The sequence below is a fragment of the Colobus angolensis genome, unplaced genomic scaffold (genome assembly GCF_000951035.1).
Source record: "Colobus angolensis palliatus isolate OR3802 unplaced genomic scaffold, Cang.pa_1.0 Scaffold249, whole genome shotgun sequence".
Classification (NCBI taxonomy): Eukaryota; Metazoa; Chordata; class Mammalia; order Primates; family Cercopithecidae; genus Colobus; species Colobus angolensis.
The window spans coordinates 841105-865982 of NW_012115699.1; the positions used below are offsets into that span (position 1 = coordinate 841105).

General features: G+C 39.9%; 1 protein-coding gene across 1 annotated transcript in view; it reads right to left on the reverse strand.

The window, feature by feature from the left end:
• Positions 1-24878, reverse strand: part of M1AP (meiosis 1 associated protein) — a 96268-nt gene that overhangs the window by 27120 nt on the left and 44270 nt on the right. The window contains exon 4 of the mRNA XM_011946102.1: positions 24492-24660. Coding sequence (XP_011801492.1) covers positions 24492-24660 — 169 coding nt within the window. The remainder of the gene's footprint in view (positions 1-24491; positions 24661-24878) is intronic.

Sequence of the window (24878 nt, forward strand, 5' to 3'; positions counted from 1 at the left end):
ACTAAAAATACAAAAATTAGCCAGGTGTGGTGGCGGGCGCCTGTAATCCCAGCTATGTGGAAGGCTGAGGCACGAGAATTGCTTGAACCTGGGAGGCAGAGGCTACAGTGAACCAAGATCGGGCCACTGCACTCCAGCCTGGGTGACTCTATCTCAAAAGAAAAAAAAAATAATAATAAATAAAATAAATAAAAAATTAAACAAGGGAGAAAGAAATTCACTGTGAAAGCAAACAACCCCAAAATATTCTAGAATATAAAAACAACCAAAAATTATACAGCAATGCAAATTAAATATTTAGTTTAACAAAGGGGACTTCAGCTTCATGTTGTTGTTTTACAGTGAAAATGTGTTCTGTTACTACTTGTTATAAATAATGAATTTAAAAAAACTAAAAGAAAGAAAGATGAATTTTTGGGCATCCCCTTATAGTAGAGAACCAAGCCTGGAGCATCAGTCATTGGCATACTGTATCTCACCCGTGTGGTTAATAGCAAAGAGGATGGGGAGGGTCTAGTGGAGTGTGATTTAATTCCAAATCTGAATGAATGGAGCTGGGTAGGAGGAGCAATGAGGCTTTGCTGGTGTACTTCCAGCTTCAGGCAACACTAGCTAAGGAACTACGGTCTGGGTCTGCAGGTAAAGGTCATCAGTGAAAGCCAAATATGAGGTGGTGGAAGAAGCACAGAGCAAATAACGGAAGAGCTAGAAAGGAGTTGAGGGGGAACCCTACTTTCCTTGCTTCGTCAGGAGGGATCTCTGAAATACTTTTACAAAGGGCCTAAGAAAAGCCAGTTGCTCCAATGAATTAGCTTCTGTGTATGACTCACAGACCCCGGGGAGAAGGCTGGATTATTTCTAGAACGACATTCCTGAGGACAAGTTTGCAGAGGTGGCAGACTTTCCACAGGGAACAAAGGGGCTTCAGTCCAACATACTTGTTCCAACACAGGGGAACTGTGGTGAAAAATGACTTCATGTCATATTTAACAACTTATTCTGCAGCTGAAAAGGGGCATGAAATGCATTTCTCTATGACCAGAATGATGAAAACTCTGCCATCTTCCATGAATAGTTACGAAGATTCATTAGTTAACTAGTCAGTTATTTCATTTATTCCATCAGCTATAACTGACACTCTGTGCCCTTAAGGAGTTTATAAAGCAACATGAATCTTGACCATTTTTCCCCAAATTCTCATCTGCCTCATTATGTTTTAGGGTACTACCGTGATATATATAAAGTCATTGTCAAAAAAACACTCCTTGTAAGTAAAGAGAAATGTCTTTTAAAAAAATAATGTGAATTTTATTTTGTCACAGGCAAAACAAGAAGTAATTTAATTTTTCTAAGCCTGAAGCCTGTGCTTTGCTTTGAGTAACAAGTATGAAAATGACTGAGCAGCTTCTCCTCAGTGAGGCAGAACAGTTCTTAAAGCATAAAGTGGCAGCTACTAAAGCAATGCAATTGACGCCAGGCATGGTGGCTCACACCTGTAGTCCCAGCTACTTAGAAGTCTGAGGCAGGAGGATAGCTTGAGCCTAAAAGTTCAAGACCCACCTGGGAAACATAGTGAGACACTGTCTCAGTTGCAAAACAAAAACAAAAACAAAACAAAACAAAACAAAACCAAAACCAAAAACAAAACCAGAATTGAGCAAAGGAGCTAAGAAAGTAGAGAAGATAAAATTGCTTAGAGTTGAAATGACAGAATTTTGGGGAAAAGAAGTGTTTCTTTTCTTTCCCCCAGGGAAAGGGTGGATGATTAGACACTCCTACCACAATGTGAGGGAACAATGCAGAGCCGTCTCCCATCAAGAATCTGGAAGTAAGGAAAATAAAGGTTTCCTCAGAGAGTTGAACTATAAAATCAACCAGAATAGTGAGGCCAATGAAAAAGTTACCCTAAGAAGGGAGAATGGCTTATTGTCCAGGGCAAGATTTGACTGTAGCCGTATTGATTTATTGATGTTACGGGCGTGCGTGTGTGTGTGTGTGTGTGTATTTTTTTTTTTTTTGAGATAGGGTCTCACTCTGTCACCCATGTTGGAGTGTAGTGGTGTGATCTCAGCTCTTTGCAACCTCCACCTCTTGGGCTCAAGTGATTCTCCTGCCTCAGCATCCCAAGTAGCTGGGAATACAGGTGCGAGCCACCACATCAGGCTAATTTTTGTATTTTTTGTAGAGATGGGGTTTTACCGTGTTGCTCAGGGTGGTCTCAAACTCCTGAGCTCAAGAAATCCATCTGCCTCAACCTCCCAAAATGCTAGGATTGCAGATGTGAGCCACCCTGCCCAGCCTATATTGGCATATCTAAAGAATGAATGCATCTATTGGAAGAGGAGAGGGTTGGCCAAAAATGCAGAGAACAGGAACAACAGGGATGCATGCTGGCAGTACCCACCTGAGTGCAGCTCAGAGAAGGCCTGCGGACTCAGTGATGTGTCCCAGTGGCAGAGATGTGTTTTTCAAGTCTCTGCTCTTTTTTGTGATTATGGTTATGCTTCTCCCTCTAAAACATTCTGGCTTATCCTTTAGTCTTGAGCTTAGGAAGGTGTGTGTCTTTAAAAGAGTGCTGGCAAAATTAACTTTCTGATCCTGCAGAGCTAAACAACCAGGCTTGAAGCACAGCCTCTCTATGAAGGAAAATGTCATGTGTTTAGGTCCTCCTGGCAGCCAGCCAGGCAGCAGTCTTCCCTGCTGTCACCCATTAATGTTCTGACATTCCTTTCTAAGTCCTTAACCTACATGTTCTTGGAAGAGCCATGGAGCAGAACTGCTTTCTTGAAAAAGTTCTCATATAATCTCGATAGAGGTGCTGTGTCTCAGGTTTGAGTTTTCAGTTCTGCAGTTTCAGAAGGGATTGAACACTCTCTTGGGGACAGACTTACATTATCCAAACTAGAGACTTAATGTGTAAACCAGAACATTTTAGAGGCCAAACTTCTTTTCCATTTTCTTTGTCACTGGTCTAGGCATTCATTTCCTTGTGCCTGGATTATGGCAGTAGCTTCTTAACTGTCCTAGCAAACTCCATTTCTTTCCTTCCATTACTTATTATTACTACTACCAATTACTTTTTCTGAAACATGGTTTCATCAGATCCCTCCTTTGCTCAAGAGCACACACTGCCTTCTTGTTGTCACTCACTCATCCTGTATCACTTGGTACTACTCATGATTCTACAAGTACTTTAGTCTTTCCTTCCTCTGTGATGGCTCAGACTATTTCCTCCTCATCACTACCTGTTGAGATACTGGCATCCTTGAAGACCAAGTTCAAATGTCACCTCCTTCATGAAGTCTGCCATTATTGTATTCCCTCCATTATTATAGCCCCATAGCTTTTGGTTTACGTTTGTAATATAGTTCATATTACATTTTACCTTGGTACTATTGTTATTTGGGAATACGTTTGATCTCTCCCATCTAAATGTGAATTAAAAGGTAGAAATTGTTTCTTTTCACTTTTATCCTCCCTATCAGTGCCTTGCATAGAGCTGAAGTTTAGCAAATGCCTGAGTTGAACAGTGGCTCCCTCCTCCTCAGCTCTCATTACTTTTTCCTGTAAGTCTTGAGCTTCATCTAAGTTAGTCTCCTTGCCACATGACTTCCTTCCTTCCTTAGTGCTTTCATTACTGTCAGCCCATGGCCTACACCTCTTCCAGAACTCAACTCTTTGTCCAAGAAGTTATGCTTAACTATATCCTCCCTTATCTAGCTTTAATTGCCATCCCTGGGTATCTGTGGGCTTCATTTGGGCAATATTAATCACACTGCTGATTTTTTTTTTTAAAGGATTTTCTTCTCTTTTCCTGAGTTTATGAAAGGCTTGATGGAAAGATCAGGGTTTGACGTGAGGCTTATAAGTTGTTAGCAGCCAGGCACAGGGGTTCATGCCTGTAATCCCAGCACTTTGGGAGGCCAAGGCAGCCAGATCACCTGAGGTTGGGAGTTCAAGACCAGCCTGACCAACATGGAGAAACCCCATCTCTACTAAAAATACAAAAAATTAGCCGGGTGTGGTGGTGTATGCCTGTAATCCCAGCTACTTGGGAGGCTGAGGCAGGAGAATCGCTTGAACCTGGGAGGTGGAGGTTGTGGTAAGCTGAGATCGTAAGTTGCACTCTAACCTGGGCAACAAGAGTGAAACTTCGTCTCAAAAAAAAAAAAAAGGTGTTAGCTATGTGATTTTGGGCGAAGTAGAATAGTACAACCTATTTCTTAATAAAGCACTAAAAAGCAAGATGATTATCTATAAATGGCATCCAGTAGGTCCAACAAATATAATTTTCTTCCTTTTCTCTCATCCACAAAATGATGAACTCTTATATGATAATAATATGTTTTCCTTTTTTTTTCTTTTTTGAGACAGAGTCTCGCTCTGTCTTCCAGGCTGGAGTGCAGTGGTGCAATCTTGGCTCACTGCAAGTTCCGCCTCCCAGGTTCACACCATTCTCCTGCCTCAGCCTCAGGAGTAGCTGGGATTACAGGTGCCCGCCACCACACCTGGCTAATTTTTTTGTATTTTTAGTAGAGACAGGGTTTCACCGTGTTAGCCAGGATGGTCTCGATCTCCTGACCTCGTGATCCACCCGTCCTGGCCTCCCAAAGTGCTGGGATTACAGGTGTGAGCCACTGCGCCCGGCCATATGTTTTCCTTTTTCAATGCTTTTTTCCCCCTTGGTCACTGCTTTCTACTCCTAACTACCATACATAGAACACCAACAACTAGTACGTATTGTGTTCCTCACAAATACAACTAAATGTGCTAAATCTGGGGATCGGGGAGGAGACTTCTCAGATGTTGAAAAATATCTCCCTCACTGGCAGGGGAACAGGGCATCCGTGCACTAGATGAACAGGTCACACCAATGTCATGAAATGGAAAGGTTACAGGAGTGAAACGGTGGCCCTTCGTGTTAGGATAGTTAAAGCAGTGAGGAAGGCCTGGTTCACTGCAGCCCAAGCTGTAGCCAGTATTCACGTTGTTTTTGGACTTATCCTGCCCTCCTGTGGCCACAATGGGAAAAAACTAAGAAAGCCAAATGATTGAAGATTAGGTAATACCTGAAGTGGACCCTCTCAGAAGACAGCTTAAAATAGGGTTATAAAATTAAAGTGTGTTTAAAATAGGCGACTTTAACACACATACGTGCATACACAATGTCTGTATTTCTCTCTTCACATAAAATGTCAAAAGTAGAGGCCCAGGAAAAGGTGCTGTTGCCCAGTCCTCCACATCTTCCCCTGTGCCACAGGGCCCTAACCTCTAGGCCTGACCTGTTCCTTTCCAAATGACATTCATGAGGCCTGTACTTGGATGTCATGGATGGGCTTCAGACATTCTGAGAACTCCTTGAAATTATATATAATTCATCTGTACATGCATAGATGTATTTTGGTGGGGTGGGGGAAGGGGGAAAAGCCCCTAGCTTTTATCAGATTCTCAAAATAGCTCTATGACCCCCAAAAGGTCAAGAACCACTACAGAGACTATAGAGTCACAGTATCTTAGCCTGCCTGGGTCGATTTACAATTAGCTGTCTACTCTCTGAATACAGGATAGTTATAGGATGTTAACAACCAGGGTAAATAATCACAGCAGATAAAGCTTATCAGGAACAACAGTGCAGCATCATCCAACCATTGTCTTTAAATCAACACAACATGAGAATAATCTAGCAGCTCACAACGGTGAGGCAGTCGAGCTTGTCTTTCTAAGCTCATTTACCCTATTTGTGGAAGTGATGCTTGGACCCTAGGAAAAAGGAGAAGCCCCTTGAAAAGAGGTGGCAGGGGTGGTGGTAGTGGTTATCAACATGTGAACTCAGTGCAGAGAGGTGAGTGCAGGAATGGACCTAGCAGTGACTACCTTCCTGGAGCCCCAGTTTGTAAGAAGATCAAAACATCGCCATAACTGTAATGAGATAGAGAAAATTTATATCCCAGAACTCTTTGCAGAGAGAGAACTGTTGTCATTCATTCATTCATTCACCTAGTCATTCATTTATTTAGTTTGTCATTCAAGCACTTATTAGTTTACTGTCTTTTATGAGCCAGGCGCTTATTGGTGTCATCAAGAAAAGAGACAAATTGCCTACTTTCGTGACTTACATTCTAGTGGGAGAACAGATAATAAGCAAATAAAATAGAATACAATTTTAGACAATGATAGATACTATGAATAAAAATAAAGGTGTGTGTGTGTGTGTGTGTGTGTGTGTGTATGTGTGTGTGCGTGCATGCATGTGAATTTTTAGCTTGGCTGGCCAGGGAAGTATTCTCTAAGAAGGTGACAGTTGGGCAGAAACTTGAATGAAGTGAAGTGAGTCATAAAAACATTTGTGCGAAGATTGTTTCTTACAGAGAGATGAGCCAGTTCAAAGGTCTTTAGATGGAAATGAGTTTTTTCTTTTGGGGGATTAGCCAGAAGACTAAAGCAGAATAAAGAAGTAAGTGAGGATGAGCTAATAAGCTGCTGGGGTGAAGGACAGGACCCCCAAAGTGGCACACTCATGTATCAACAGGGTTCACTACACTTGCTTTGAAGAAGGGTGGGTTCCATTATTTGGTATTGCTCAGGAAGTGTGCAAGAATGGGGCAAAGTAAAGCAAGTTCCTTTTTCTTTCTCTTTTTCTTTGCAGCTCTTAGCTTCTAAACAATTGCTGAATTAGCATTTTAAAAATATTTGTTTGAAGGTGTGCCCAAGCTATCAGCTTGTGTGAGGTGCCACATGTCCCAGCCCAGCCTTACTGCTTATGCTTTCCTGTTGTGTGGTGCTGGCAGGCAGTGGGGAAAGAGGGAAGAGGAATCTGGGAGTTCCATGAGCAGAGCTCAAGCAGAGATCCTTCAGCTTGCAGTGGACATGCCTCTATCCCAGCTCTGGTCAGCTACCCAGGGAATTCTGTTGTTAGCAGTTGTCCATTCACCTGCCCTCATCAAGCTAATATAGTCTAAGGCAGGCTGAAAAAAATAATTGACTGTTAACTAAAGAACAAATGGTTCACAATGGATGATTTATATTAGGGATGCCCAATTTTTTGGCTTCCCTGGGCCACACTGGAAGAAGAAGATTTGTCTTGGGCCACACATAAAATGCACTAACACTGATGATAGCTGAGGAGCTAAAAAAACAAATCTTATAATGTTTTAAGAAAGTTTACGAATTTGTGTTGGGTTGCATTCAAACCCATCCTGGGCTGCATACGGCCTGTGGGAAGCAGGTTGGACAAACTTGATTTACATCATTTCTGACTAGGGTTCTGTTTGGGCTGCTATCACAAAATACCATAAACCAGGTTTTTTTTTTTTTTTTTTTTTTTTTTTTTTTTTTTTTTTTTTACCAAAGCCACTATTTCTCACTGTTTTGGAGGCTGGGAAGTCCAAGATCAAGGTGTTGGCAGATTCAGTGTCTGGGGAGGACTTGTTTTTGGTTGATAAATGGCCCCTTCTCACTGTGTCCTCATATGGTGGAGGCGGCAAACAAGCTCCTTAGGGAACATTTTATAAAAGCACTAATCCCATTCAGGAGGATTCTGTCCTCCCTCATGACCTAATCCAGCATTCAAAGGCCCCACCTCCTAATACTATCTCATTGGTGATTAAAGGTTTCAAAGATTAATTTTGGGGGGGCGGGATACAACATTCAGACCATAGCAGGCTCCCTTAGCTCTAAGATAGGTCTCAAATACTATAGTTTCAAATGTAGTATTTCAGCCTTTAGTAAACAGATGAATTGGGTAAGAAAAAGTTTAGAGAGTGTTTTGGCTGGGAGAGTAGCCTTTTTAGAATCTCTTTTTCTTAGGCTTGTGTGTTTCTAAGAGGGCAGAAGTGGGGACTGCCCTGTGAGAGAAGCTGCACTGCACCTCTCACCTCTGGAGCCACATAAGTGTTCCTGGATTGCCAATCCCACTTTGAATTGAGTGACTTGCTCTGCCCTGGACAGCCCAGAGAGAAGATATTGCAGGTATGGGAGAGAAGGGCCCTAGTTAAGGCAGGGTATACCTGCCTCTGGCACCAGTTGTAGCACCTTATCTACCTCTGTACCCACTGCACTAGCACAGTGTTTAGCATACAACAGGGGCTCAGTAAATGTTATCTTGAACAGAAGAAACTAGCCAGCCTGGTGCTTACTTTCTCTGTGACCTTAGGCCAGTCACTTCATCTCTTTAAGCTCAATTTCTCCATCTGTAAAATGGGAATGATAGTAATACCTAGGCTAAGGGTTTACATGAATATGAAATAATGACACTTGACTCCTGAAAGCAATTTGTGGACTTTAAAGCACCATGCAACTATAAGGGATGATAGAGTATAAAGCTGCCTCCCAGCTGTCTATGTAGTAGATATGAACATTTTATTCACTAAAAGCCAGTGCCATTTCTTTTGCTGAAAATTTTCTCTTCAACAAATATCTAAGTTGCAGGAAAATATATTTTATCTATGGGTCTCAATGGCTCTATTTTCATTTTATCGGAAAAATGCAGCTTATATGCAAAAGAGATGGATCACTATTGATTGAAATATTCCAAAGTCTAAAGTATTTTTTGACGTGAGAAACACTAGACTTAGAAGGTATTTTAAAAGTCTTCTTTTTCTACAGAGACTAATACATATATTCTATAAACCAAAAAGCATTTAATGTAAATTGCAATGCAAAATTGAAAAGCTGGGAAGAAATGTTGTCATAGGCACTGTGGTGGGGGAGGGAGCAGGGGAAGGGGTTATTTAGAAGTTTGAATCAAGAAGAAAGCAGAGCTAGGAAGGAATTACATCTTTTGACATGACCCAAGAATCACACCAAGCAGTTGTGACTCCTTAATACCTAAGGGAACTGAAAGAAAGAGCTGCCTTGAGGTAAAAATAAAAGTAAGTGGAGCCATGAAGGAAAGGACTTACGTGGGGGAGCTAAGTAGAGTAAGGAAAAGCTAAAGAAGACACTCAAATCAAAGAAAGTCATAAGACATACTCTTTTATTTTTTTGAGACGGAGTCTCACTCTGTCCTCTAGGCTGGAGTGCAGTGGTGTGACCTCGGCTCACTGCAACCTACATCTCACAGGTTCAAGTGCTTTTCCTGCCTCAGCCTCCTGAGTAGCTGGGATTACAGGTGCCTGCCACCACGCCTGCCTAATTTGTGTGTGTGTGTGTGTGTGTGTTTTATTTTTATTTTTTTTAGTAGAGATGGGGTTTCACCATGTTGGCCAGGCTAGTCTTGAACTCCTGACCTAAGTGATCCGCCCACCTCGGCCTCCCAAAGTGCTGGGATCACAGGCATGAGTCACCGCACCCAGCCCTAAGACATATTCTTAAAAAAATTGTAGATAGACTGTATAACAGCTGTGCAAGAGACTCTGTGTATATATATGCATTTTTGTAGATCGGCGGGTGTATCTTCAGGGTATTACATTCCTAGCACTGGGGCTGGTGACTTCTAGGGATAGAAGTAAAACACATATGTAATTTTGTGTTTAAAAATAAACACATGCCACTTCTATTAGTGTTATACTTTTTAACTTTTGCCAATCTAATAATGGGTAGGAAATAATATTTTGGTATAGTATTAATTATCATTTCTCTAATTATGGGTGAGGTTGAACACATTTTCATGTTTAAGGACCATTTAAAAATCTGTTTCTGAATTATGTGTTAATGACTTTTGTCCATTTTTCTCTAGTGTTTTTGGGCTTTTACTCCTCAGTTTTAAAGTGTTCTTTATATATTAGTGATATTAGCCTTTTTTTTTTTCCCATGGCATAAACTGCAAATACTTTCTCCTGGTTTTTCAGTTGTCTTTTGACATTGTTTATGGTACTTTCTGCCATGCCAAAGATTTTTATTTTCATATAGTTAAATAAATACATCTTTTCTTTATTGTACTTGGATTCTGAATCACAGTTAGATGACCTTTATCTATGCTGAGATTATAAAGAAATTCACCAATGTTTTCTTTTAATACTTTTAATATTATTATTTACATTTGGATTCCTGGTCCATTTGGAATCTTTTCCAGATGGCTAACCAGTTTTGCCTGCATTACTTTTTGAGCAAGTTCATCTCTGCCTTAGTGATTTGAGATGTCTCCTTTATCCTATGCTAAACTATTATCTGTATTTGTGCCTCTTTCTGGACCTTGAATATGTATATAGTTGTGTCCCAATCAATTCTTGCACTGTACTAACTAATGCTCTAGTGCTGGGTATATGATGGGGCTGATTTCAGACAGAGAAGTGGCCAGATTGTCCCCAGATTGGGTAATGGCAACATAAGTCATTTGCCAAGTAAAGCAGTGGTGTCAAGCATGTTAGGGGATCGGGAATGAGGAGAGAAGAGGTGAGATTTAATCAGAACTTCTTTTAAGCAAAAATCTCCTAAAGAGAGAAAGTGAGAGATATGATAGAGAACTTGAGCTTATTGAGCTGAAGAGAAGGCAGAAAAGGAGGTAAAAAGAAAGAACCAAAATGAAGAAGAGTAAATATGGGAATTCCAGTCTGGTTAGGTTCCAGTACCCAACAAACTGATTTTCTTGTAAAAAACAGCTATAAACTCTGAACAATATTTACTTTATTTTATTTATTTATTTTTTTGAGACAGAGACTCATTCTGTCACTCCGGCTGGAGTACAGTGGTGCAATCTTGACTCACTGCAACTTCCACCTTCCAGACTCAAGTGATTCTCATGCTCCAGCCTCCTGAATAGCTGGGACTACAGGTGTGCACCACTGTATCTGGCTAAGCTTTGTATTTTTAGTAGCGACAGGGTTTCACAATGTTTGCCAGGCTGGTCCTGAACTCCTGGCCTCAAGTGATCTGCCTGCCTCAGCCTCCCAAAGAGCTGGGATTACAGGTGTGAGCCCCTGCACCTGGCCTGAACAATATTTAAAAATCAACTACCTGAAGGCTCTGCAGAGTGAACAAAAGTAGACAGACTTTGGAGAGGAGTTGAAACTTGAAGTAACCAAGTAAACCAGCAAGGAATGAGTTCCCCATTTTTTGCACTTTCTAAGAGTGACTGCAGTCACAATAGTGTGGAGGCAGCTAAAAATTGGAAAGGAAAGCCTTTGTCTTTCACTAGCATTGCCAGGGTAAGGAGTCTGGGGCAACCAGGACCTCCAGAGAGTGAGGAAGAAATCCATGAAATGAGAGAGCCAGAGCCAGAGTGCCCTAAATTATGTGTTTAAACTTGGCCTAGGTAAATAGCTGATTGGACCTTGCACTGTACACATATGGGGTGAACTGAAAGCAGCTTATAGTTTAGGCTTAAAGATTGAGACTAAGATCTGAAGTCCCTGCTCACTGCAGGAACAACAGGTTGTAGTTTGAGTTTAACTGAGTTAATTGTCTGAAAAATAAACACTTTTCAGAGCAATATAATAGAATCCAGAGTCTTTATAACGCAATGTTCACAAAATACAACCCAAATGTTTTGGCATACTGAGACAGAAAACTATGACTCAGTCTCAAAGGAAAATATAAGTCAACAGATGCAAACCCCAAGATGACAGAGATGCTGGATTTATCAGGCAAGTATTTTAAAATAGCATAATTAGAATTTGCTCAATGAAGAATGGAAAATATGTTCATAATAAATGAAAAGACAGGACAATACTAACCAACCAAGCAAAAAGTCACAGTCTTGGGCTGTGCAGAACAATTTAAAAAGATTTAACATTTGGGTAATTGAAGTCCTAGAAAGAGAGAGAGAAAGAATGAGGCAGACAAAAAACAAAAAACAAAAGGCAGAACATTTCCTAAGTTGGGTTAAAAATATAAATTTACAGGCTGGGCACAGTGACTCATGCCTGTAATCCTGGCATTTTCAGAGGCCAAGGCGGGAGGATTGCCTGAGCCCGGGAGTTTGAGATCAGCCTGGGCAACATGGTGAAACCTCATCTCTACCAAAAAAATTACAAAAATTAGCTGGGTGTGGTAGCACGAGCCTGTGGTCCTAGCTACTTGGGGGGCTGAAGTGGGAGGATCATCTGAGCCCAGGAGGTAGAGGCTGCAGTGAACTGTGATCACACTACTGCACTCCAGCCTGAGTGACACAGTGAGACCCTATCTCAAAATAAAAAAGATAATCAATTTTCAGATTCATGAGGCTCAGGGGACCCCAAATTGGATGAATTAGAAGAAATTCACACCTAAACACATCATTGTCAAGCTGCTGAATAATAAACGTAAGAGAAATTTCTTGAAAGTGCTAGAAAAAATTATCCTTTACATACAGAGAAAAATGAGTTAGGGACTGCAACTTTTGATCAGAAACCATGAAAGGCCAGAAGACAGTGGAACAACATCAAGCAGTCTTCCCACCTCAGCCTTCCAAGTAGCTGGGACTACAGGTGTGCACCACCACACCAGGCTAATTTTTTGATTTTTTGTAGATGAAGTCTCACTATGTTGCCTAGGCTGGTCTTCAACTCCTGAGCTCAAGCAATCCTCCCTGCTTGGCCTCCTAAAGTGCTGGGATTACAGGTATGAGCCACCATGCCTGACCCTCTTAAGTTCTTTAAAATATGTTCTTTAAGTTCTTTAAAACATGTTTGCTTAAAGGTAAAAACTTTTTTTTTTTTTTTTGAGACAGGGTCTTACTCTGTCACTCAGGCTGGAGTGCAGTGGCATGATCATGGCTCACTGCAGCCTTGACCTTCCAGGTTCAAGCAATCCTCCCACCTAAGCCTCCCGAGTAGCTGTGATTACAGGTGCACACTACCATGCCAGGTTAATTTTTGTATTTTTTGTAGCGATGGGGTTTCACCATGTTGCCCAGGCTGGTCTTGAACTCCTGAGCTCAAGAGATCTGCCTGTCTTGGCCTCTCGAGGTGCTGGGATTATAGGCTAAAGCAAAGATTTCAACACTTTCTTGTGGAGTTTATGTAGATGTAATACATGTGACAATTTAACATGAAAGATAGTGTATGTGAATGGGAGCAGTAAATGGACTTAACAGCAAGTTTTCAATATTTTACATGAAATGGTACTATATATATTAATTCTGAGTAGGCTGTAAAATAGTTCTTAAAATACATTTTAATTCCCACAAGGTCTTTATATTTTATGTGAATATTGTAATCCTGAGGTTTCTATATTTTATATTAAATGGTATTATATTGACTCTAAGTAGACTGTAAAAAGTTAGGTATATATAATGTAATCCATAGGGAAACCACAAAAAGTGCAAAGATGAATGGCTAAATGACAATAGACAAATTAACATGAAATTAAAAAATATTTAATCTAAAAGAAAGCAGGAAAGCAGGGAAGAAAAATGAAAAACAGGACAAACAGAAAATGAAATGGTAGACCTGAGTCCAACTATAAGAATATGTATGGTAAATGTTAATGGACTCTACATTCTAAATAAAAGCCAGAGATGATCAGAATAGACATAAAGCAAGACCCAGCTATATGCTGTCTACAAGAGAGAGACTTTAAGTATAAAGACATAAGTTGAAAGTAAATGGATGGGAGAATATAAACCATAAAAACAGTAAGACGGCAGAGTGCGGTGGCTCACGCCTGTAATCCCAGCACTTTGGGAGGCCAAGGCAGGCGGATCACGAGGTCAAGAGATCGAGACTATCCTGGCTAACATGGTGAAACCCTGTCTCTACTAATAATACAAAAAATTAGCTGGGCGTGGTGGTGGGCACCTGTAGTCCCAGATACTCAGGAGGCTGAGGCAGGAGAATGGTATGAACCCGGGAGGCAGAGCTTGCAGTGAGCCGAGATCACACCACTGCACTCCAGCCTGGGCAACAGAGTGAGACATTGTCTCAAAACAACAACAACAAAACAGTAAGACCCAAGATAAATAAAAACATATATCCACACAAAGATTTGTGTACAAACATTCATAGCAGCTTTCTTCACAACAGTCAAAATCTGGAAGCAATAGAAATATCCATTAATATGTAAATGTTTAAAGAAAATATGACACATTCATGCAATATACCACTACTCAGCAATAAAAAGAAAACTCACTACTGATATAAACAACATGGACGAATCTCAAAATCTGAATTAAAAAATATAAATACAAAAGGTGTGTGTCCTTCAGGATTCCACTTACACAAAATGCAGACTAATCTACAGACAAAAAGCAGATAAGTGGTCTTACCTGGGGCTGGAGGGATGGATGGAATGTAAAGGGGCAAGAAAAATCTTTTTTGAGGATGAGGGAAATGTTCTGTATCTTGATTGTGATGATGATTTGTGGGCATATACGTTGGTCAAAATTCACTGAATTGTATACTTTGAATGGATGCAACTTACGGTATGTAAATTAATCCCCAATAAAGGAAGGAAAGGAAACATTTTTTAAATTCCAATTTTTAAATAATTTTATATTTTCTACTGAACTCAAAAAATTATTTAACTCAAGTTTTAAAGAGAACAATTTGCTATTTTTCTGAGACCACGACTTCTGTTAATGAAATAAACAAATATCTCTCTGTATTAAAAATCTTTAGGTAATAAATGCAACAGTGGTTCTAATTTAGTCTTAACACCAGAGGGAAATGACTTTAATGCAGTTATCAAAGGCAGACACAATGAAGATACCGAAAGGGAGAAAATCAATATCTGTTCTGACAATTGCACTGAAGCATAGAAGAGGCTCCCTACCTGCCTCCAGCCCTTTTTTTCCTGGCATTCTTTAGGAAGCAATACATTTTTATCTTCTATGTTTGGGTTGTTAACATTTGGTGTTTCCTGAGAACACATATGGAGAAAATACCTTTCCAAAAGAGCTTGACATCGATCCCTGGCAAAGTCTAGGAGGAAATACTAAACAGATGGTTTGCAAGCACTTAGAAAGGGAACCTGATATCCTTGTGTATGACTGAGAGATGTAGACTAGCTGACAGCATCATTAGGTTGATTTGTAACTGGCTGAATGACTTACATACCCAGTGAGTGCAGACTGCTGTCAACCTGCACAGATGCCCTCTGGATGCCAAAGTTATCGATCTCAGTGGCTATTGTAGTTTTGGCATATTTATTACCTAGTCATTCTTCATAAAGCTATTGTAAAATTTTTATTGTATGCAAATACATGCAATAAAAATGTAAGCTATGAAGCACAACAACAAAAGCGAACACTCATGAATCCTTTATTTAACTTCAGATGTAGAACATCATCAATACTCCTGAGATATCTACATGCTTTTCCCTAATCTTCTCCAGAAGAAATCTTGCCACACTGACTTTTATTTTTATCATCTTTCTTTTTAAAAGTAGTTTTGTGGCTGGATGCAGTGGCTCACACCTGTAATCCCAGCACTTTGGGAGGCCAAGGTGGACAGATCACTTGAGGTCAGGAGTTCAAGACCGGCCTGGCCAACACGGTGCAACCCTGTCTCTACTCAAAATACAAAAATTAGCCAGGCGTGGTGGCATGTGCCTGTAATCCCAGCTACTCGGGAGGCTGAGGCAGGAGAATGGCTAGAGCCTGGGAGGCGGAGGTTGTGGTGAGCTGAGACTGCATGACCGCACTCCAGCCTGGGCGATAGAGCGAGACTCCATGTCAAAAAACAAATAAATAAATAAAAGTACTTTTGTTACTTTAAATAACACTTTATAATTTTAGTTTTGAGCTTTATAAATAAGTGTCATACAGTATACACTGTATCTGATTTTTTCCTCAGTATTGAAAAGATTCATTCACATTGTTATGTATAGCTATGGCCCATTTGTTTTCAAAAATGTATGCTATTCCACCAAACATTCCTTGTAATATTTATTCTGTATATCAACTAACTTTTTTTTTTTTTTTTTTTTTTTTGAGACAGAGTCTTGCTCTGTCATCCAGGCTGGAGTGCAGTGGTGTGATCTTGATTTATTGCAGCCTTGACTGCCTGGGCTCAAGTGATCCTCCTGCCTCAGATTCCTGAGTAGCTGGGACTACAAGTGCATGCCACCATGCCTGGCTAATTTTGTTTATTTTTTGTAGAGATGAGGTCTCACTATGTTGTTGAGGCTGATCTTGAACTCTTGGGCTCAAGTGATCCTCCTGCCTTGGCCTCCCAAAATGCTAGGATTATAGGCATGAGCCACCACACACAGCCATTTTCATGTATATTTTGATGAACTGAAATTCTTCATTTTAATGTAATTATACTTACCAATCTTTTGTTATAAGGGCCAGGCGCGGTGGCTCATGCCTGTAATCCTAGCCCTTTGGTAGGCTGAGGCGGGCATATCACCTGAGGTCAGGAGTTTGAGATCAACCTGGTCAACATGGTGAAACTCTGTCTCTATTAAAAATACAAAAAATTAGCTGGGCATGGTGATGCACACCTGTAATCCCAGTTACTTGGGAGGCTGAGGCAGGAGAATTGCTTGAACCCAGGAGGCGGAGGTTGCAGTGAGCTGAGATCATGTGATCCCAGTTACTTGGGAGGCTGAGGCAGGAGAATTGCTTGAACCCAGGAGGCGGAGGTTGCAGTGAGCTGAGATCATGTGACTGCAGTCCAGCTTGGGTGACAGAGACTCCGTCAAAAATGTTTTATTTTGTGATTAGCAAACTTCATGTCTCATTTAGGAAACGCTTCTTCCTCTTCCCCAATCCCTGTCATGAAAATTTTCTCCTATACCTTTTTTTTAAAGTTTTACATTTTACTTTTCACATTGAAGTCTTTAATCCATCTAAAAACATTATTATAAATGGTGTGAGGTAGGAATATTTTTTCCTATATGGAATATTGATAGTTTCAATATGACTTAATGGCTAAATCCATCCTTTTCACGCTTCTCTGCCACGTCAGCCAAGCCACATATCAAGTTTTCATGTGGCTGTTTCCGGACTTCTCTAATCTATTCCAGTTTGGACAATTTGTCTGTTCCTATGCAAATACGACACTATCTTAATTAGAATAGCTTTATAAACCATCTAAACATTAAGGCTAGGTAAACCCCTAGCCTTAATATGTATCTTTACTTCTAATATATGGAATATATATATTCTAGAATATATATTCTCTCTCTATATATAATATATAATACACACAGACACACATACACGAATCAGCTTGTCAAGTTCATCTAAAAACTCTGACAGGATTTTTTTTTTTTTTAAGAGACAGAGTCTTGCTCTTACCCAGGCTGGAGTGCACTGATGCGATCATAGCTCACTATATCTTTAAACTCCTGAGCTCAGGAGATCCTTCCTCCTCAGCCTGCCTAAACATTTTTTGTAGAGAGAGGGTTTTGTTATATTGCTCAGGCTCAAACTTCTGACCTCAAGCTATCCTCCCACCTCAGCCTCTCAAAGTGCTAGGATTACAAGTATGAGCCATCACACCTGGCCTTGAACTGTTGATCTCTATTGCTCTTTTCAACTGAAGCAGTATAGAGAAGAGTTACGCTTGGGGGCATTGGAGCCACACTGCTTGGATGTGAATCCTTTTCTGTCTCAACTGAAAAACCCTGGGAAAGTTATTATAGACAAGAAAATATGCCTTGGTTTTTTCATCTAGATAAACAAGGATTAAATAAGATAATATATAGAAACTATTTGGAACAGAAAGTATTTGAACAGTAAGTATTCAATAAAATGTTGCTGTAATTATGATCTAAAAACAAATGTTAGAATATTAAGAGACTGTGGCTTTAGTTCACATATCTTTTCCTCAAGGCTCAGAATTTATTTAAAAACAAAATAAGTTAGCAGCATTATTCCCATGATTTATGGCTCTTCTATGGGGTTAACCTTGGTTGCTAGAATTGGCAGGTTCTCCTCTATCCTAAAATATATGATCAAGATCCAGCATTAGGGATCTGCTCTAGGGTTGTAGGGTTGGCTTATATGTAAAGAGGACATTTAAGGACAAAGAAAGCATCTGGCTTTCCCTGTGAGAGGTATATCTCTTCTTATCTCTATTTCTTGAACCAACAGTTCCTAGTTCTCCTTCAAGAGGAAAAGAGGAAAGAGGAACAAAATAGAGAATGAACAGCAAAGAAAGGCTACGAGAACTATGGAAAAAGTTTTATATATTATGTTACATGAAAACAAAAATTTATATACATGAATTATAACTATGTAACATAATATGAGTGAACAACTGAGCAGCAATGTGCAAAAATAAAAGTGCAATGAGATGGTGAAATGAGTAATTTTAAATTAGAAATTATAGTCATATTCTTAATAAAATATGAATTATTAGAGCTTGAAATTTTCTCAGTAAAAGGCATATATAAGAAGGACTTCTACTACTATTAATATCAGTAGATGACATTTATTTGTTTGTGCCAGACACTGTTATAAGTGCTTTCTTTCCATGTAAGTTGTATTTAATCATCACAAAAACCCCATAAGGTAGCTATTACTTTACAAATGAGCTTTATAAAATAAGCTATTTTATAAAGCTCTATTTTATAAATGAGAAATTTGTGGAATAAATAGTTAAATTAACTTGTTCAAGATTACATAGTTCTAGAGTAAAATGTAAAAACCCAAAAGGATAGTTAAATAAATTATGATTAATTCATACACTGGAATATTTCATAGCTATGAAAAGGAAGGTGTTAGATCTCTATGTGCCAATATGGAAAAATCCTAGATAAATAGCTAAATGTAAAAAAAGCAGAGCAGTTGGTATGGTATAGTCTCATTTTTTGTCAAAGTAAAAAATATCAGTAACAATGTTACATGCATATCAGTATATGTGCGTGTGTAAGGAGGGCAGTTCAGCAGAATGTGTCCTGCAGTGTTGATGGTAGTTATCTCTGGAGGCCTGAATTTTGGTCATTTTGAACTGTTTCTATTATGCCTCTATAATGTTTACATTTGTATTATGCATAATAAAAAATATTAAAATAGCCAGGCAAAAGCTACTACAAACAGCACTGGACAGGATCTTTCAGCAAAATTTTAAAATAAAGAATAAAATGAAAAAGACCAGGAACAAATTAAAGGAAGTCCCATTTATGCAGTTAGAAGAAAATATATAATAGGTTATATGGTTAAAATTTACAGAAAACCTTACCTAATGTGGATGCAATTTAAAGTTAACCTTTCCATATTAGATCCTGTTAAGGAACTTTCTAAAATGTGAGTCTACTTTCTTAATTTCTAAATTCATTCTTTTTTGATGATCCTGGATCTTGCAGGGTCTCTAAGTAATTTTTGTGATAATTAGTTCTCACTGTGCAGAACTATACTAAAGTAGGCAGAATTTAGATTGATCAAAGGACATACTCTCATAGTTATTTTATAAATGAATCTGCAATATCAACATTTGCTTTTGACTTAGTTCTCTCTGAAAAGTGGAGTATAGATAATTTGTATTTAGTGAATGATCATTGCTATTGGAGTAAAAGAATTATAACTAGGTTAAGAAGTGTTTGAATCAATTCATGATATTCACAAGTTATTGAGGGAAGCTATGGTTGTTTGGGACATATCCCTAACTATTTTAGCTGATGTCACAGAGGTTGACCCCAACCACTCACAAATCATTTGTTGTTTTTTTTTCAATCATTCATGTGTTTTGTCAAGAAATATTTATTGAGAATCTACTGTGTGCCAGGTGGAGTGATAAGCATTAGTGATAGAAAGATATATAAGATACAGTCTTAGTTCCAGGTAACTGAGAGTTCACTTGAGACCTGGCCATTAAAAACAAATCTCAGAAATATAACAAACCATCCATATACAAAAATTTTCAAAAACATTAATAAAGTATAGCTAACTTTTATGGAGCACTTACATGATCTCATTTAATTTCCACAACTACTACATGGGGTAGGAATAACTGAGGCTTAGTGAGGCTAAATACCTTGTCCAAAGTTGCACACCTAGAAAGTCATAGAAACTGCAGTTTAGGCTTGGGCAACCTAATTTTGGAGCACCCATCCTTCTGAGAATGAGAGAAGCTGCTGTTGCTAATGTCTTGATAACAACACCAAGATGAATTAAAACACTAAGGGAATAAAATAATTAATTATGAGGAAAGCACAGGCAAACTAGGAAGATTTTGAGCAATGGGTCATATACACTTAACCCACAAAGAGAAATTACAAGCTATTTATGGGAGGATGCATTATTCAGAAGCAAATGGGAAGTTACTGGAAGAGTCTTCGGCACTGACACAGGTAGAAAGCTGTTTTCCTGCATTTAAAAGCTCTTCTATACAATGCTAGCCACTAACTATTCTAAAGAAAGGCATCAGGCAGCCTTAGTGTACTCTAAGCTCTATGCCATTAGAGACATAACAAGTTCTTTCTGGTGACAGTCACAGAAGGCAGAAAAGAACATAGTCCATGCCTGATCTGTCATTGGCCAAAGAGAGAGAAAAAGAGCTTCTCTCTCACAGATTCATTTTGAGAACCCAATGAGAAGGGCTCTGACTGGTGGCCTAGGGAACTATGATTGCCTCAACCTGCGTCATGACCCATTCTGTGACCAGGAAGGTGGTGGTGTTGTTACTGGAGAAAGCGGATACAGAGGATGCCAGACTGACCAAGAGTAGCCTCCATGGGTATCAAAGTCATTGATTCACTCAACAAATATGTACTGATAATGCAGGATATACACCAGGACACAGAAATGAGTAAGACAAGTTCTAATGCCAAGGTGCTTACAGTTTAATGTAGAGGGAAAAGATATCAAGTAGTTTACAATTTAGGCGAGAAGACACAATTATTGCACGAATAAAGCAATGGTGAACGATTCTACATGCTATATAAGTGGTAAATTGCATGGTAGAGAACACAAGTGATGTGGTTGTTCTAAGAAGTGATGTAGTTGTTCTAAGAAGAGGAAAATCAATACAGTAGTAATGAACTTGAATTTGGATTTAAGGAATGAGTAGGGTTTGTCTGGAAGAGAACAGAGGAAGGAATTCAGAGGGAAGAAGAGGGAATTCAGAGGAAAAGACTGCTATGAGTACAGGGATGGAGATAGAAAGGACAGTCAGTGAAGAGACAGGAGTGGACACAGTGAGAGCTCACGAATCACACGGCTAAGGCTGGTTGCCTTCCCTCCCCTGCCAGAACAATGTCAGTGGCTGCATGATGGTGGAAGGATCTACATGTGTCAGAATCTGACAGGAACCACACCCTTAGTTACCAACCCTCCCTCCTACCTAATTAGAGGGTGATGAGATAGGAGGGGGAGGAAGAGTGAAGTCATCCGCATGGGACCAGAAAGAGATCGATGGTATCAGAACAGTGGCCACTTCCATGTGTGCACAACCATGGAAAAGGCCAGTATAGCCCAAAAGGACTGAAGGAAGGTGAACTGTAACTTGAGTATTGGATGAATTAAAACTGGTCCAAAAACCTTTGAACTCCATAATTTAGAGATCTCTACTTGACTTCGTGACTAAAATATTTTCATACATTTCCACTGCCTTAGAATGAAATCCAAATGTTTTAGCATGGCAGAGATGGTCATTTTCATCTAATCCTTGCCTACCTTTAACCCTCACTCCCACCTCTGCCTGACAGGCTCTGGTGTAGGGAATCATGGGCATTTCTCATGGGCACATCTTGCTTTTCATATCTCTGGGTCTCCTTTTTGAGTGGCCCTTTTCCTCTTTCTCTGCTTAGCTAATTCCTACTTGTCTTCCAAGACAGTGGTCCCCAGACTTTTTGACATGATGGGCTGGTTTCATGGAAGACAATTTTTCCACAGATGGGTGGGTGGAATGGTTTTGGGATGAAACTGTTCCACCTCTGATCATCAGGGATTAATCAGATTACCATATAAGAAGCACACAATCTAGATCCCTCACGTGCACAATTCACAATAGGATTTGCTCTCCTATAAGAATCTAATGTCACAGCTGATCTGACAGGAGGTGGAGCTCAGGCAGCAATGCTCACTTTCCACCACCCTTCCCTCCCCTCCTGCTGTGTGACCCAGTTCCTAACGGGCCACAGATGGTACCAGTTCATGGCCTGGGTGTTGGAGACCCCTGCTCTAAGACACAGTTTGAATATTTCTTCTTCTAGGAAGTGTAGGATTGTGGGTAACTTAGATTTACTTATTTGTGCTTATTTGCAGTTTTAATTTGTAATAAACATGAATATTTTTCAGTACGTAAATATCAGGAAAATGTCATTAAGGTAAACAGAGTGACTGGAACAAGGGGAAAGACCACTACGTAGGACCACTCCACACTTTCTCTCCAAAGAAATCCTAGGAGGTAATTCAAAAATAAAAGTCTGGCCAGGTGTGGTGGCTCACACCTGTAATCCCAGCACTTTGGGAGGCCAAGGCGGGTGGATCACCTGAGGTCAGTTCGAGACCAGCCTGGCCAACATGGTGAAAGAAAGTCAAAACTAGACTTTTTTCCCCCCATGGGGTTAGCAAAGATAAAAAAACAAACAAGGATAATTCCTAGTAGGAAAGTCTTATTTACTATTGGTGGAAGTGTGAATTGGTATGATCTTTTTGGAGAGTTTTTTGGCAATAACTGTCAAAAATGCATATATTGTTTTACCTCCTAGTAACTTTATTTCTAGAAATTCATTCCACAGAAAACATCCTCACAAATGCACAGTTATACACATAAACAGGAAAGGCTACATAATTTGTGGGCTCAGAGCAAAATGAAAACGCAGAGCCCTTTGTTCAAAAAGCAGGAAAAAAGTGCCATCGACAATACTAAAATATAAAACTTTTTCCTTTTCCTTTTTCCCATGATCTCTTTCTTAAGACATCATGGTGTGTGTGTATGTGTGTGTGCGTGTTGTTTTTTAATTGTGGTAAGAACACCATGCATGAAATCTACCCTTTTAACACATTTTTACATGTACAGTAGTACAGTATTGTTAATTCTAGGTATAATGTTGTATAGCAGATATCTAGAACTTATTCATCCTTTTCATCATGACATGGTTTTTAAAAGTTTGCTGCCGGGTATGGTGGCTCACGCCTGCAATCCCAGCACTTTGGGAGGCCGAGGCGGGCGGATCATGAGGTCAGGAGATCGAGACCATCCTGCCTAACACAGTGAAACCCTACTAACACAGTGAAACCCTACTAAAAACACACAAAAAATTAGCCAGGCCTGATGGCAGGCACCTGTAATCCCAGCTACTCGGGAGGCTGAGGCAGGAGAATGGTGTAAACTCAGGAGGCAGAGCTTGCAGTGAGCCGAGATAATGCCACTGCACTCCAGCCTGGGCGACAGAGCGAGACTCCATTTAAAAAAAAAACAAAAAACAAGTTTGCTATTAATGTCACACTTCCTCAGCTGGCACCAGATACTTGCCAAGCAAGTGCAGACCCTCACAAGTGTCTGGGCAACTCAACACAAAAGGAAAGTGTGCTGGACCTTGACCCAGGTGTCCAGGCCTCTGCCCAGCAGGGGGAACAGAGGCCAGCAGTGGTCACTGGATGGCTGGTAAGTTGGCAAATGAGTGAGGTGTCCACTATGGAGTGGTGGGAAGGAAGCAGGAGGCAGGCATGTGTGAGCCAAGGCTCAAAGCTCCTGGTGTATGCTCCATTGTTCCATCAAACTGCACAAATTCAAAGATAAAATTATTAAGAATTTTAAGACAGAAGCCACAGGACATTAAATCTCAAGCATGGGGGTCTTTCTGTACTTAGGAGCCTATGTGGCTCCCCTGGTCATTAGCCCATGAAGCCAGCCCTGCATATGAGTCTGTTCATACAGCACTATTTATAATAGCAAAATGTAATAAACCAATTGTTTACATTAGTGATTAAACAAACAAATTATGGTAAAATGACACAATAAAAAACCAGGTAGCCATTAAAAAAATGAGTCTGATCTATAAACACTGACACAGCTGTCCAACACACATGAACAAAGAAGGTTTCAGTAAATTAATTGTGTATGTGCATGTATGTATCTATAAAATAATAAGGGTGTTAATTAAAATATTGTGTGTGTGTGTGTATAAAAGAACGTTAGAAGGGCTAGCCCAATCCCCTCAAAGTGATTAGGGGAGAAAGGAATTTTTACTTTTTTTTTTTTTTTGAGACGGAGTCTTGCTCTGTCTCCCGGGCTGGAGTGCAGTGGCCGGATCTCAGCTCACTGCAAGCTCCGCCTCCTGGGCTTACGCCATTCTCCTGCCTCAGCCTCCCGAGTAGCTGGGACTACAGGCGCCCGCCACCTCGCCCGGCTAGTTTTTTGTATTTTTTAGTAGAGACGGGGTTTCACTGTGTTAGCCAGGATGGTCTCGATCTCCTGACCTCGTGATCCGCCCGTCTCGGCCTCCCAAAGTGCTGGGATTACAGGCTTGAGCCACCGCACCCAGCCAGGAATTTTTACTTTTTATACCCATAAAATTTTAGTTTTCATTATTAGGATATATTGTTTCTGAAATAAAATGATTATTAAAAAATTCAACTCCAACATCTAGAAACATCTGTCTGAACCTCAATGAAATCTACTGGCTTCATTTACCATTTAACAACACAAAAAGACCATGGTAAATAATCTTTCTGACTTGTAAAAGACTGCTCATTAAAATTCTTACCATTCTTTTTACTTTGTTAAAAAAATTCTTACCATCATTGCTGGGATCCTCAACAGGAGACACTGAGTCCACATGCTCTAGGATTCCCTTTGTGACCTCAACGACCTGAAGCCTCCTGACTCTGGCTAGGTCTGTATCTTTCAACCCTTCCTCCAATTGTTTGACCACCTCTTTTCCAGGCTGAGAAGTCAGAATAGTAATCTGAAAATAAATCCAAGAATCAATGTGTCTATTCTCCCTGATGTACTGAGTGAGGAACATAACAGTTCCTACCTGGAGGATAATTACAGCATAAGTCTGTGGTGGTGGCTATTGTGTTTAATGCAAAAAGGATTTGGTTGTAACTTAAAATCAAATTTTATCTGACAGATTCCTGTGGGACAGGTTATCACAAGACCTTTCCAATCAGGCTGAGCTGA